The sequence below is a fragment of the Fistularia commersonii genome, chromosome 23, assembly GCF_037954325.1.
Source record: "Fistularia commersonii isolate RoL2024-O1a breed Wild chromosome 23, RoL_Fcom_v1.0, whole genome shotgun sequence".
In the NCBI taxonomy this organism is placed as follows: domain Eukaryota; kingdom Metazoa; phylum Chordata; class Actinopteri; order Syngnathiformes; family Fistulariidae; genus Fistularia; species Fistularia commersonii.
The window spans coordinates 2,810,916-2,823,278 of record NC_141306.1 but is presented as its reverse complement, the minus strand read 5'-3'; the positions used below and the strand labels follow the sequence as shown (position 1 = coordinate 2,823,278).

Genomic DNA, 12,363 nt, shown 5'->3' with positions numbered 1-12,363 from the left:
TTATGCATTAAGATAATGTTATATGGTTTTTACCATGTTAAGCTACAATAATAAATAATGAAAACTTTTTCCCTCTTAACCATCAATATCTCGTTTTTTTTTGGCATGTTATGTTTTATAGTTCTTATTTATTGGTGCTTTGGACTTTTTTTTCCCCGCTGATATATTTATTTTTTCCTTTTCCAAGCCACATATAACACAGGAAAGCAATACTTTCCATTGCACTATTTAATAAATTGGACTGAATGAACAGATCAAATCCGAACTGTTAAATACAATATTAATAAATAATAATAACTGTAACTGAGACATTGAAAGGAAAAGTAAAAATAAAAATAAAAATAAGCCTTCGCCGAGTGTGTGGCAGTTGGACAGCAGTGATGACGATGTCATAAATAAAAGGTGACAAATACACGGGACGTCTCAAAAAAAAACAACACCTGGCTTCTGCAGCTGACGGGTGTTTGGCTGCAGCCGGCGGAGACGTGCAGAGGTGACCCGGCGCTGTAACTGGGAAAAGACGTTGTTTTCATTTTGTTTTGGTGTTTTTTTTCTTAGTTTTTCCCTTTAAATTCTGACCCCCGAGCACCGGCGGACCGGGGTCGCTGGGCGTCGCCTCGAAGGCAGAATGTGGGGCATTTGCAGCGGAACTGTGGTGAGTACGCCGCATACCGGCGTTCCGTGGCGGGATAAAACAAAAATGCAACTTTTTGCGGCTGTTACCGAGGTTGGAGACGCGCTGACGTTTTACTCCCTTATATCCCACTAACGGTTACCGGTCTGCAGCTGCTAATAACGAATTATTTAACGTAGCTGGTGAAGCTAGCCGTTAGCATTTTGGCTAGCTGATATCTGGGTCAGAGGTCATATGCTGTTTGGTTTCGACACTCAGCTAAGCTAACATGTTTACTAGCTCTGGGCTTTAGCATAGCTAACTGAATTTATTCCATTTAAAATATAGAGGGTGATAGGTGAACAGTACCATTATTTTTGTGGGACGTCAGTTTAAGATGGAAATACAAGTGAGCTGATTTTTTTTTTTCAAATATTCATGTTTTATGACCCACGTAAAATTATTCATGTTGATGAATTAAAATGAAAATAAACAAACTAAAAAAAGAACATTGCTGTGAGAGACTGATAACTGTTATCTGTTATCATTAGTAAGCCAGTTATTTGCCATCGAAGCGTAAAATGTTCTTCAAAAGATATTGTCGTGTTGGATCGCGATTTAAATAATCATTATTTGCTTCTTAACACATTAATCCACATTTTGCAGTATATCTTCAGTGCCTTTTGCATCTTAGTGCCTTTGACTTTGGTCTGCAGCCTGTTTTTCTGGGCCCGTTAAAAATGAGTAAAGACTGCCCTCTAGCTGAGGCATGGCATATAAACGGTTTTGCAATAAAAGCGGATGAGTTCAAAAATAAGCTTTGAAAATACGTCCAATTTGTCATTACACATGCCACTTTTTGTCATTTGCAACATGATTTGTTTGACATTTTCTTATCTGATGAAAGTATGACGGCTGCTTCACGGCGCCTGTTGTAAGTAAGTAAAGAGAGTAAAGAGAAGGTCCGTTGGCGGTGTTTCACATTTTCCCCATATTTAGTTGATCTTATTTGTTATAAAATTGACCATTGGGAGAATAACCGTGTTATCAATTGAGATCGAGCTGATGTTACATCCATAAAACGGATGAACCCTGATCTGTACAAACACATAAATAATGTGAATTCTTTTGTCTCGCAGTGGAGGGTGGGGATGGCGAAGCCCATTGGCTTGGTTAAACCTTGTCACTTGGTGAAGCCTGTATCAGCCAGCCGAGTCGCCGGGAGGTACCTGACCCATCAGAGAGGACTGCCTCAACTGCCTGTCCCACCCTTGCAGCAGACCTGCGAGCGCTACATCAGGGCCTTGGAACCCATTGTGGATGTGGAGCAGCTGAGACACACAAAAGAGCTGGTGGGAGAGTTTCAGAAACCTGGAGGGATAGGAGAAAAACTGCAGAGAGGACTGGAGAGTCGAGCAGGTCGCACTGAGAACTGGGTGAGTTCAGTCGCTAAAGCGCTTCAGAAGTGAAACAATCGGTTGGAAGTTAAAAAAAAATAAAAAAAATGATTTGGAATGAATGAGTTATTCCGACATCATCTACACCTTTGGCTTTTTTGTTTTTGTAGATGTCAGAATGGTGGGTGCAGGTGGCTTATCTGGATTACCGGCTCCCGGTGGTAGTGCATTCAAGTCCTGGATTGGTTTTACCACGTATGAACTTTAATGACAAGCAGGGACAAATAAGGTGATTCTCACACACACACACACACACCATTTACAACCGAAAGACTTCCAAGAAAATACACAAACAACTAGACAGTTATAAACAGTGGAGTTGAAACAACTGTCATGTGATTCATTCATTCATACCAGGCAGCAAACTGCTGTAACATCGTGACACTACAACTTTAATAATAACTCTACTTTCAAAGAATCAGAGAAACCTAACAGTCTTGGGAGCTAAATATCAACACTTCCGTGCAGCGATGCAGATATTAGAGGTTACGGCTGAGTGAGAAGTATGTTCTTCACTGACCAAACCATATCAATCTCCAGTATTGATAACTTTGAGACAACACCAGGTCACATGACATGCTTGATTTATATCGGACCGGCTATTAACTTTTAATAGCAAGTTTGCCTCTCCCAAAGCATTGACTGATGTTCACCTTCGGAGAAACGTAGGGCTGCAAACCGCTGCAGATGTCTGGTCTGCTTCATAGCATTGCACGATCCCACACTCTTTTATTTCTAAACCATTTCTTCCTCAGGCCTTTTTTAAATGTCAGCTTTCTTTGTTTACTCTCTGCCTAGATTTGCTGCTAAGCTGATTGCAGGAGTTCTGGACTTTAAAACAATGATCGACAAGTGAGTAAAAGCATTGTGTTTGTCAACTGTACTGAAGCCTTTTTTTGTTATTCCCAACATCCTGTTGGGAATAACAACATCCTGTCTTCCAGACAGGATGTTGTAGATTGTGGCATTAAAGTTAACAAAAAATACATTCTGCAGCTGAAAAACACAAAACCGCAAAGTAAATAGTGTCCTCTAAATTGTATTATGTTTATTTGAAAACATACATTTTAAAATTCATTTGGGACTTACAGGTTTCTAATAAAGAATAAATGGTGAAAATAAGTTGGGTTATTTTGTTTGTTGCTGTTTTGGCAAATATTAACAATTTGACTGAAGGGTGTCAGAGTTGGAAAACAGGGCATCTACAAGTCTTCAATTCAGTGCTTAAAAATTGAGACACATAAATACACAAAATCAGATTCAGAATTGCTTTAATCACCAAGTTGTTTAACAACAACTACAGGGAATATGCTTTGGTTTATGGTGCTAAACAGACAACATGAATAGGGATTAAATTAATTACGAGTGGAAAAACAGATCGTGACCAAGCTTTAGAGTGATACCCCCAGTAATCAGCTAAGCTAGCTACGTACGTGTTAGCAAGTACAGCAGGAGCGACATGCAATGGAAAAAAAAGATGATGTGATTTAGGTTTGACATTAAGTTCTATCGGGTACAAAAACATCATGAGATGCAACTTGTAAGATGAAGTAGTACCGTAAATTCCAGACTATAAGCCACTACTTTTTTCCCACGCTTTGAACACTGTGTCCTAAAAAATGATGCGGCTATTTTATGGATTTTTCGGGGGCTAACGAGTTTCATGCCACCAAAACATTTCGGCTCGTCGCATCGGACCAAAGAAATTACCGTAAAAGTCTGAGGCCGTTCAATTCCGACACCAAAGAAGACAACTTTAACGGTTTTAGTACGCAGGTGCAAGACCAAGAGAGTGAATTTAAAAATATTTCTGTGTAAATATCTCATGTCATGACGTGATCACCTGCATATGTACACACATATTCATTTATTTTTCACCGGTGCGGCTTATATTCAGGTGAGCTCAATAGTCCTGAAATTACAGTAATGTAAAATAATATGAACACGAAATTTCATTCAGACTTCCCCCTAAATTTCATGTGAATCAAACCATCCATTTTGTGTGTCTTCCAGTGAAACCTTACCAGTGGAGCATCTCGGAGGAAAGCCTCTGTGTATGAATCAATATTATGAAGTGCTGTCCTCTTGCCGCATCCCTGGTTTGAAGAGAGACTCGGTGGTGAACCATGCCAAGAGCTCCGACCCGCCCAAACACATAACCGTAGCACATAACTCTCAGGTGAGCGGCGCGACTTCACTGCTACAATATGTCACAGATCAGGGCTAAATTAGGACCCAGAGAGTCTATCATCAATCCAAACACAGAATAGAATGTTGTTACGAGTTTCTGACTGACTGGTTCGCTTTCAAAACACCTTATTTCCAGGTAGAACATAATAAATCAAGTATACGAAAGTAAAGTCTATTACCTGTGTTTACTTGTGTTGGTAGCGCCAGGTGAAATACGAGACGCTGCCACCAGGTGCCGATAAAAACATGCCTGACTGAGCCTCAACTATTTGGTCTTTCCTCCCTTTGAAATTAGTTCTTTATGTTGGACGTGTACAACAGTGACGGGACGACCCTGGCGGCCGATCAGCTCTTTGTTCAGCTGGAGAAGATTTGCAGCTCCTCCACACAGACCTGCACGGAGCCTGTCGGCATCCTCACCACGCAGCATCGCGACGTCTGGGGAAAGGCCTATTTCAAACTCATCGAAGGTAAGAAAACTGCGTGAACACTCCGGAGACGCCTGTATATTATGAATTATACAGCGTAGTCTTTTTTTTTTTTTTTTTTTTTTCCGCTTTGCTCAGACAACATCAACAAAAAGTCAGTTTCGGCCATCCAGAGGAGCATCTTCACAGTGTGTCTGGACGGGGCCATGCCGAAAGCGTCCGAAGAAACCAACCGAAGCGGCGCGGCTGTGCAGATGCTGCACGGAGGTGGAAGCCTGTGGAACAGCAGCAATCGCTGGTTTGACAAGACGCTGCAGGTATCAGCTTGAGATACGTGTCTGTTCTTGGTCTTTTTATACAAGAACTTATTTCGTGATACACACGTGTGTGTGTGTGTGTGTGTGTGTGGTGTGTGAGTGTGTGTAACACGTATATATATACATATATGTACACACACCATGTTTTTTGCACTATAAGACGTACCTAAAAACCTTTAATATTCTCAAAAACCGACAGTGCGCCTTATAATCAGGTGCGCCTTATACTGTAAATGGATCAATATTGAGCCGCAACAGGTCTCGCAACTACGGGTTTAGTTGGAAAAACATTGTTTTCAGCAAAGGCGGCGCAAATGTAAATGCACTAATGTGTTTTGGGAGTGAACGGAGTTGTCAGAATGTTGGTTTGTATTCTATTTATGAAGTTTGACCGACTGACTTATCTGACTGTTTTGTTGACATTCCCTTTAGCGCAGCTTCATCTAGTGGATGCATAACGCAACCCCAGCCACTACTGTAGCTTCTATTCTACGCGCCTTATAATGCAGTGCACCTTATATATGAAAAGAGTTTTAAAAGAGGCCATTCATTGAAGGTGCGCCTTATAATCCAGTGCGCCTTATACTGTGGAAAATAGAGTGTATATATATATATATATATATATATATATATATGTATATGTGTGTGTGTGTGTGTGTCTATTTATAGGTATATATTGTAACATTTTAGGGGGAGAAAACACTTGGTTGATGGTAAAATGCCTGTTTTATAAGCAAATACTTGTCGTTGGCCACAGCCACGCCACACCAGCTTGCAACACAACTCTGTTCCCGCTTAAATCCAGGTAAAAAAAAAAAAAAAACAGAATCCCTTTCACCCCAAACCACATCCAGAAAATTCCCAGCAACCCCAGAATCACACAGAAAACAACCATCTTCATAAACCCCAACATTCATGACACGCTACAATATATATACATATTTATGTATATATATTATTTTTTTCTCTAACGTCAGCATATTAAGTACTGGGAGAGCCACTGAGAGGTTGAAGCTTGACCGTTTCTAAATAAATTTGTCTTTTTAAATTTGTCACTTCCACTTGCAGCATCAGCATCTTTAGATCTTAGTAGTTAGATTGTTCAACAATTTGGATTTCCACATCCAAGGGTTGTGATGAAACACATTTGTAGGTTGAGCATAATTTTTACATTTATTTTTTTTTTAAATGCGTTTCAGTTTATCGTCGGAGAAGACGGCACCTGTGGCGCAAACTACGAGCACGCCCCGGCCGAGGGACCCCCAATTGTTGCACTAATTGACCACGTCATTGAATACACGTGAGTTGGGCCAGAGAATTTAAGGATCTGGAAATATATCGAGTGCTTTGGTAACAATATAACTCTGCCGCATTATTGGAAACTGTTAGTTCTCTTAGTCAACTCTGTTGTGCTGAAACAGGAGGAAGTCAGAGATGGCTCAGTCTCCGGTGGTTCCTCTGTCAACGCCCCAGAAGCTCCACTTTAACATCACGCCCGAGATCAAGGAGAGCATCGAGCAGGCCAGACGGAGCATGGACGTGTGAGGATGACTTGCTCAGGACTGAATCAGAAGTTCTAGTTCTTCCCTCAGAAAGGACGACACGGTGACAAAGCTGGCTGCGCTTCACATCCAGGCTTTAACTGTTTAAATGGTGCAGAGATACGTCTGCACGCAAGATAATTTGTTGAATGTCGTTCTTCAGTATCACTTGCTATTTCTAGGCTGTGATTTTGAAGGAAAACAGACAAAAAATACACACAGCAAAGTGGTTGTAGTTGTTGCAGCCGGCTGCGCCGCTGGCTAGAGATGTCCAAATAAAGGGAAGTGGATCGATGCAACACGTGTTATTCAACCGACATTGAGCAACACGTGTTCCTAGTCCAAGCACTTTATGACCTGTGGATCAAATATTTACACTTAGATCTTGAATTTCAGCGAAGCAAACCTTCAAAACCCTGACATTCCTTCCAACAGACTGGCTGAGGACCTGGACGTGAAGGTTTTTGTCTTCAGCCACTTTGGGAAAAACGTCCCGAAGGCCCACAAGATGAGCCCTGACGCCTTCATACAGATGGCCCTCCAGCTGGCCTATTACAGGTGACCCCTGCTTCCCATCTGTGTGACCTTCAAAGGTCACCAGGACATAATAATTACAATAAATGTAATAAACAACTTCTTCTTCTTTCGGCTTTTCCCGTCAGGGGTCGCCACAGCGAGTCAACTTTGTCCATCTAACCCTATTCTCTGTATATTCCTCTCTAACACCAACTACCTTCATATCTTCTCTCACTACATCCATAAATCTTCTCTTTGGTCTTCCTCCAGACCTCTTGCCTGGCAGCTCCAACTCCAGCATCCGTCTACCAATATATTCTCTATCCCTCCTCTGTACATGACCCAACCATCTCAGTCTGGCTTCTCTGACCTTCTCTCCAAAACATCTCACATGTGCCGTTCCTCTGATAGACTCATTCCTGATCCTATCCATCCTGGTCACTCCCAAAGAGAACCTCAACATCTTCATCTCTGCAACCTCTAGTTCTGCCTGCTGTCTTTTGGTCATTGGAACAGTTTCTAGTCCAAACATCACCGCTGGTCTCACCACTGTCTTGTACACCTTTCCTTTTATTCTGGCTGAAAGTCTTCTATCTCTTGGTACCCCTGACACTTTTCTCCACCCATTCCAACCTGCTTGGACCGTCTCTTCACCTCTTTTCCACACTCCGTTGCTCTGGACGGTTGACTCCAAGTACCTGAAATCCTCCAGCTTCTTGATCTCCACTCCCTGTAGCCTCACCGTTCCACCTGAGTTCCTCTCATTCACACACATATATTCTGTCTTGCTGCGACTAACTTTCATTCCTCTCCTTTCCAGAGCATACCTCCACCTCTCTAGATGTTCCTCTACCTGTTGTCTGCTCTCACTACAGATCACATGGGATTCCTGTCTAACCTCATCTGTCAGCCCTGTCATACTAAAATATGTATTCCCTTTTACCGTCATGACAATTTGATGCCGGTAGTTGAAAAACACAAGACGTGACATGAGACAGCAGGGGATTTTCGGAATCACTGCATCATCGCATTTTTTAAAAAAAAATTTTTCGGATGATGCCGAATGAAACTTGAGCTCTGTGGATTTGTCTCCGGTTCAGGATGTACCAGAAGTGCTGTGCCACTTACGAGAGCGCCTCCCTCCGAATGTTCCGCCTCGGACGCACGGACACGATCCGATCGGCCTCGACAGCCTCTGCCGCTTTCGTCAAGGCCTTCAACGACGCCAACACAAAGGTGAAGCCGGAGAGACATTCTAGTGGAGGTTCACTGAACCCTTCTTTATTATTGGAAAAATAAAATACGATTTTGTCCAAATTCAAGACATCGGTATATGTTTAACTGGTGCACAAAATGAACCGTGCATCAACGTTACTGTGCTCAAAGAGCAAAATCAGCAAATTTTCACTCAAAGACAAAAAAAATACTAAGGAAGAGGAAGGGGTAGATAGCTGTTTCCTGAGTTTTACCGGTGCCAGACTACAATTGCTCAACTTGGTTGGCATCGCGAATCGTGCAGTTAGGACGCCGGCGCCCATCGCATATTACATGTGAATCCATATCGTACGTATTCGCCCGACCACTTTCTTTTTTTCGATCCTAATTCGTATGAAGGGATTGAAATATTACGTAAGAAATCACGATGTACAGTCACACGTTGACGACTGAGCGCCCCAATATCCCTGCAGCCGCCGACGGCCATCGATCGAACCCAGGCTAGGAACCGCTGTTCCAGTGTCATGGATTTGCCCTGTTTCCTCTGACGTGAATTATTGTCTACATATTCGTGTCGACTTTGAAATATACCTAAACCTTATTTAGTTTTATGGTTACAGTTGTTTTGCTGTTTTCCCCAGAACACAGAGAAGCTGGAACTAATGAGGAAAGCCGTGGCGGCGCACAGGTCCTACACAAACATGGCGAGTATTCAAACGTCAACACACCGACTCGGGTCTCGCGTCGAGTACGACGAAAAGAAAACCGGCGACTTAACGGACGGGTGTTTTTTAATGCGATCAGGCGATCCAAGGTCAGGCTATTGATCGGCACCTCCTGGGTCTGAAGATGCAGGCGGCTGACAATAAACTGTCGATACCTGACCTCTTCAAGGATGCGTCCTACAGGAAAGCTTTACACTACCAGCTGTCTACAAGCCAGGTATGACCCGAATCACAACTGCTAGAGTGTGAAATATCAGCCAACAAATTGGTTTCAGTCGTCAAGTTCTCTGGATTGAATAACAATCATTGCTTTTCAATGGAAGAAAGTATACGTTCATCATTCGTTCACTTTTTAATTCCTCTCCTTCAGCCGCAGGGAATCTCAAAATCTCTTTGCTCAAGACCTTAAGACACTTTATAGCCTTGACTTGTTACTTTGACACTTTATAGTTTTATTTATTTCTTATTCTCCCCCCTTTTTTATACTGTTTATACCATTTCCTACTATTATTTATTGTTATGTTTTACGTGAAACTCTGGCACAACAATTTCCTTCAGGATAAATAAAGTTATTCTTATCCATAATCTCATTTGCAACCCAGCATAATGATCTGTAACTACAGTGAAGTAAAGCTTGCACAACAGCCTGTGACGGTGCAAAGCACTTATCTGAGTATTGAACTTTTCCCCCCTTTTGAATAAGACTGATAATATCATGGTTTCGTATTTTGAAAGTTATTTCAATTTTATTTACCCCTGCAATCACAGGGGGTCAAGAGTCGTGGTAAAAAATATCACCCCGTCTGGTATCTTGTCAATCCAGCAATATTAAAGTGATCAGGAGTGGAAAAACGCACACACAATTCTGATGTTTTAGACGAGCAGCTGGACAAACTGACCGGCAATTACATTAAAGTTATCGTGCATAACGTTGATAAATATAATGGTTATAAGTCATCGTGTGACTCCCGAGTGGACAGTGTGTGAGTTTAAATAACCAAGACTGAACAGCAGCCTGAAAAAACACCCCCCGCCCCGAGACTGATGTGCTTGAAGAACCTCATGAGAGGTTTCTCATGGCACAAAAAGCCTTGAAAATAAAAGTTAAATTCCGATCCAAAATGTCTAAATTGCCTGACGGGAAGGCAGCTGCCTTTTTCCGTGACGTTTTTTTTCTTTTTTGGTATTGTTTTTTTCAAAGGAAGGAGGTAGAGTCCCCTGGCTCGGAAGCAGATAGAACAGTCGTGATTTTATCAACCTGTCACCAACCTGTCGCTAAAAACAAAAGAATCAGCACCACTTATTGTGTAATCTACAAATAAAAGCGATAGTGTAAATAAATATAGTCATTCGCACAGTGTTTTGCAGAAATATATTTATAAAGGGGTCGTGTATCGTCTTCTAACTTGGGCCGCTTTACATTTGGACCATTAAAACATGTCTTAATGTCCGCTTCAGTATCGGGACTTTGTCTTTTTTCATCGCAGGTGCCGTCTAAGACCGACTGCGTCATGTGTTTCGGTCCGGTCGTCCCCGATGGCTACGGAGTGTGTTACAACCCCATGGATGACCACATCAACTTCGCCGTGTCGGCTTTCAACGCCTGCGATGAAACGGACGCCGCCGGTCTGGCCGAGGCGGCGGAGCGAGCTTTGCTGGACATGAAGACGCTGCTGGAACGGATTCCAACCGCAAAACTGTGATTCGACCGCGGGCTCAAATGATCTTTCAGCGAAAGCTTACCGATTTGAGCGCCTCATTCTGAGAACGTTTACTTTATATGTGAAATGATGCACACATGGATTCGTTTGAAAATCCGTCTGGCTAAAATCGGTAGCCGACTCCTGCGACTTTTTACTTCGGTATGAATGAGCGATACTGTGACGCAATTCAAAATCTGAAATCTTATTTTGGATCACCGATGACTTCAATCGCAGACGTCTGTTCCTCCATTTCAATCAATGAGCCAAAGTATTCAGCACGTTACTTCTCCAGAGGGCCTGAATCACGGGTGTCAAACATCCGGGTATGAGTTTAGTCAGTAAAATAATTAAAAACAGGCATTAACAGCTGTTTTTGATTGGAAAAAAAAAAAAAAAAAGCATCTGCTTTTTCCCACTGCGGTTTTACTAATATAATCTGAGTAAGATGGCAAGCAATGCGGCATCGGTGCAGCCTGTCCGCATCGCCCGGAGAGAAGAAAAACATTTATAAAGCTGCACTCAAGGCTTTCACGCATGCACTTAAATGATCTTTTGAAAATGACGGCTACTCAGGATATGAAACCTGATATTGGCACATTTGTGCCAGTCTGTAATATACAATATACAAGGTTTCAGTGACAATCCAAACAGCTGGTCTTGACCTGTTGTTGTTTGGATCTTAAAGTTTAATCCTCCCAGATGCCTGCTATGGAATATTTTGTGCCTTTTTAGATCAACTCTGATCCGCCACTTGACTAGCGGTTGATTCTCGACGTAATATAATTAAAATAGTTTTGTTTTTTTTAAAAATCAGGTTGCTTTTCAGATAATATCATTTCCCATAAAAGAATCAATCAGAATTTGTAAACACCTTACTTTTTTTTTTGCTCTGAAACAGAGAAAAAGGCAGATTTCTCATTATTAAGAGGCGTCTATGCAATTATTTCATGCTCCCGGACCCTGAACCCGAATATTTTTCACCCCCTTTTCAGTGAAAAGTGAACTGAGGGCTATCGTGACGCTTTTATCGATTCAAAATGTGCACGAATCTTATAGCATTTATTTGTATTACCAATTTTACATCTAAACAAGATTATCAGGAGAACTGCATCATGTAACCATCCATCAATTGCAAGATGAGAAAGGACTCAAATGGAAATGGGATTGTCGGATATGGATCCATTTTGTACAGAAGTCCTAACAAATAGGCCGTTTCTGAATAATGATGTAACAAGGGTGCTATGAGGTTCGTGCACAGGACTGCATTTTCTGGACAAAAAAAAAAAAAAAGTCCCAACTTGAAAACAAAGCAGCACTTTACCTGGAGCGAGTTGAATCTGCATTCCAGGGATGGACGTCATGAGAAGGAGAAACCGCAGTGAATGAATCAGTCTTTTTTTTTTTTCTTTTCCAGTGAGATGTGACTGCATGTGTTTATATTATTTCGGTCAGGTGTGTCAGGTGTGTCCCAGCTGTTGGTTTTGGTACTCAAAAACATTGGTATCCACAGATGATTTTCAGACATCGAATTAAAAGTGATTCGTAGACATCAGGTATTTTTTTGAAGTTATGAATAAAGTCAAGACATTAACTCAAGTTATTTAAAAAAAAAAAAAAAAAAAGAACTATTTTTGAATGAGTTTTTATTCATTATTCAG

At 41.6% G+C, this 12,363-nt stretch overlaps 1 protein-coding gene across 1 annotated transcript; it reads left to right on the top strand.

The window, feature by feature from the left end:
- Nucleotides 1-448: 448 nt before the first annotated feature.
- On the top strand, nucleotides 449-12,249 carry crata (carnitine O-acetyltransferase a). The gene is made up of 14 exons (XM_086170841.1): nucleotides 449-655; nucleotides 1,753-2,049; nucleotides 2,181-2,299; nucleotides 2,869-2,922; nucleotides 4,084-4,249; nucleotides 4,556-4,730; nucleotides 4,827-5,005; nucleotides 6,205-6,305; nucleotides 6,427-6,546; nucleotides 6,982-7,104; nucleotides 8,163-8,298; nucleotides 8,919-8,981; nucleotides 9,082-9,219; nucleotides 10,490-12,249. Exons 1-14 carry the CDS (start codon nucleotides 629-631, stop codon nucleotides 10,703-10,705), a joined length of 1,914 nt encoding a protein of 637 aa, XP_086026967.1. The 5' UTR covers nucleotides 449-628; the 3' UTR covers nucleotides 10,706-12,249.
- The last annotated feature ends 114 nt before the right edge of the window (nucleotides 12,250-12,363 follow it).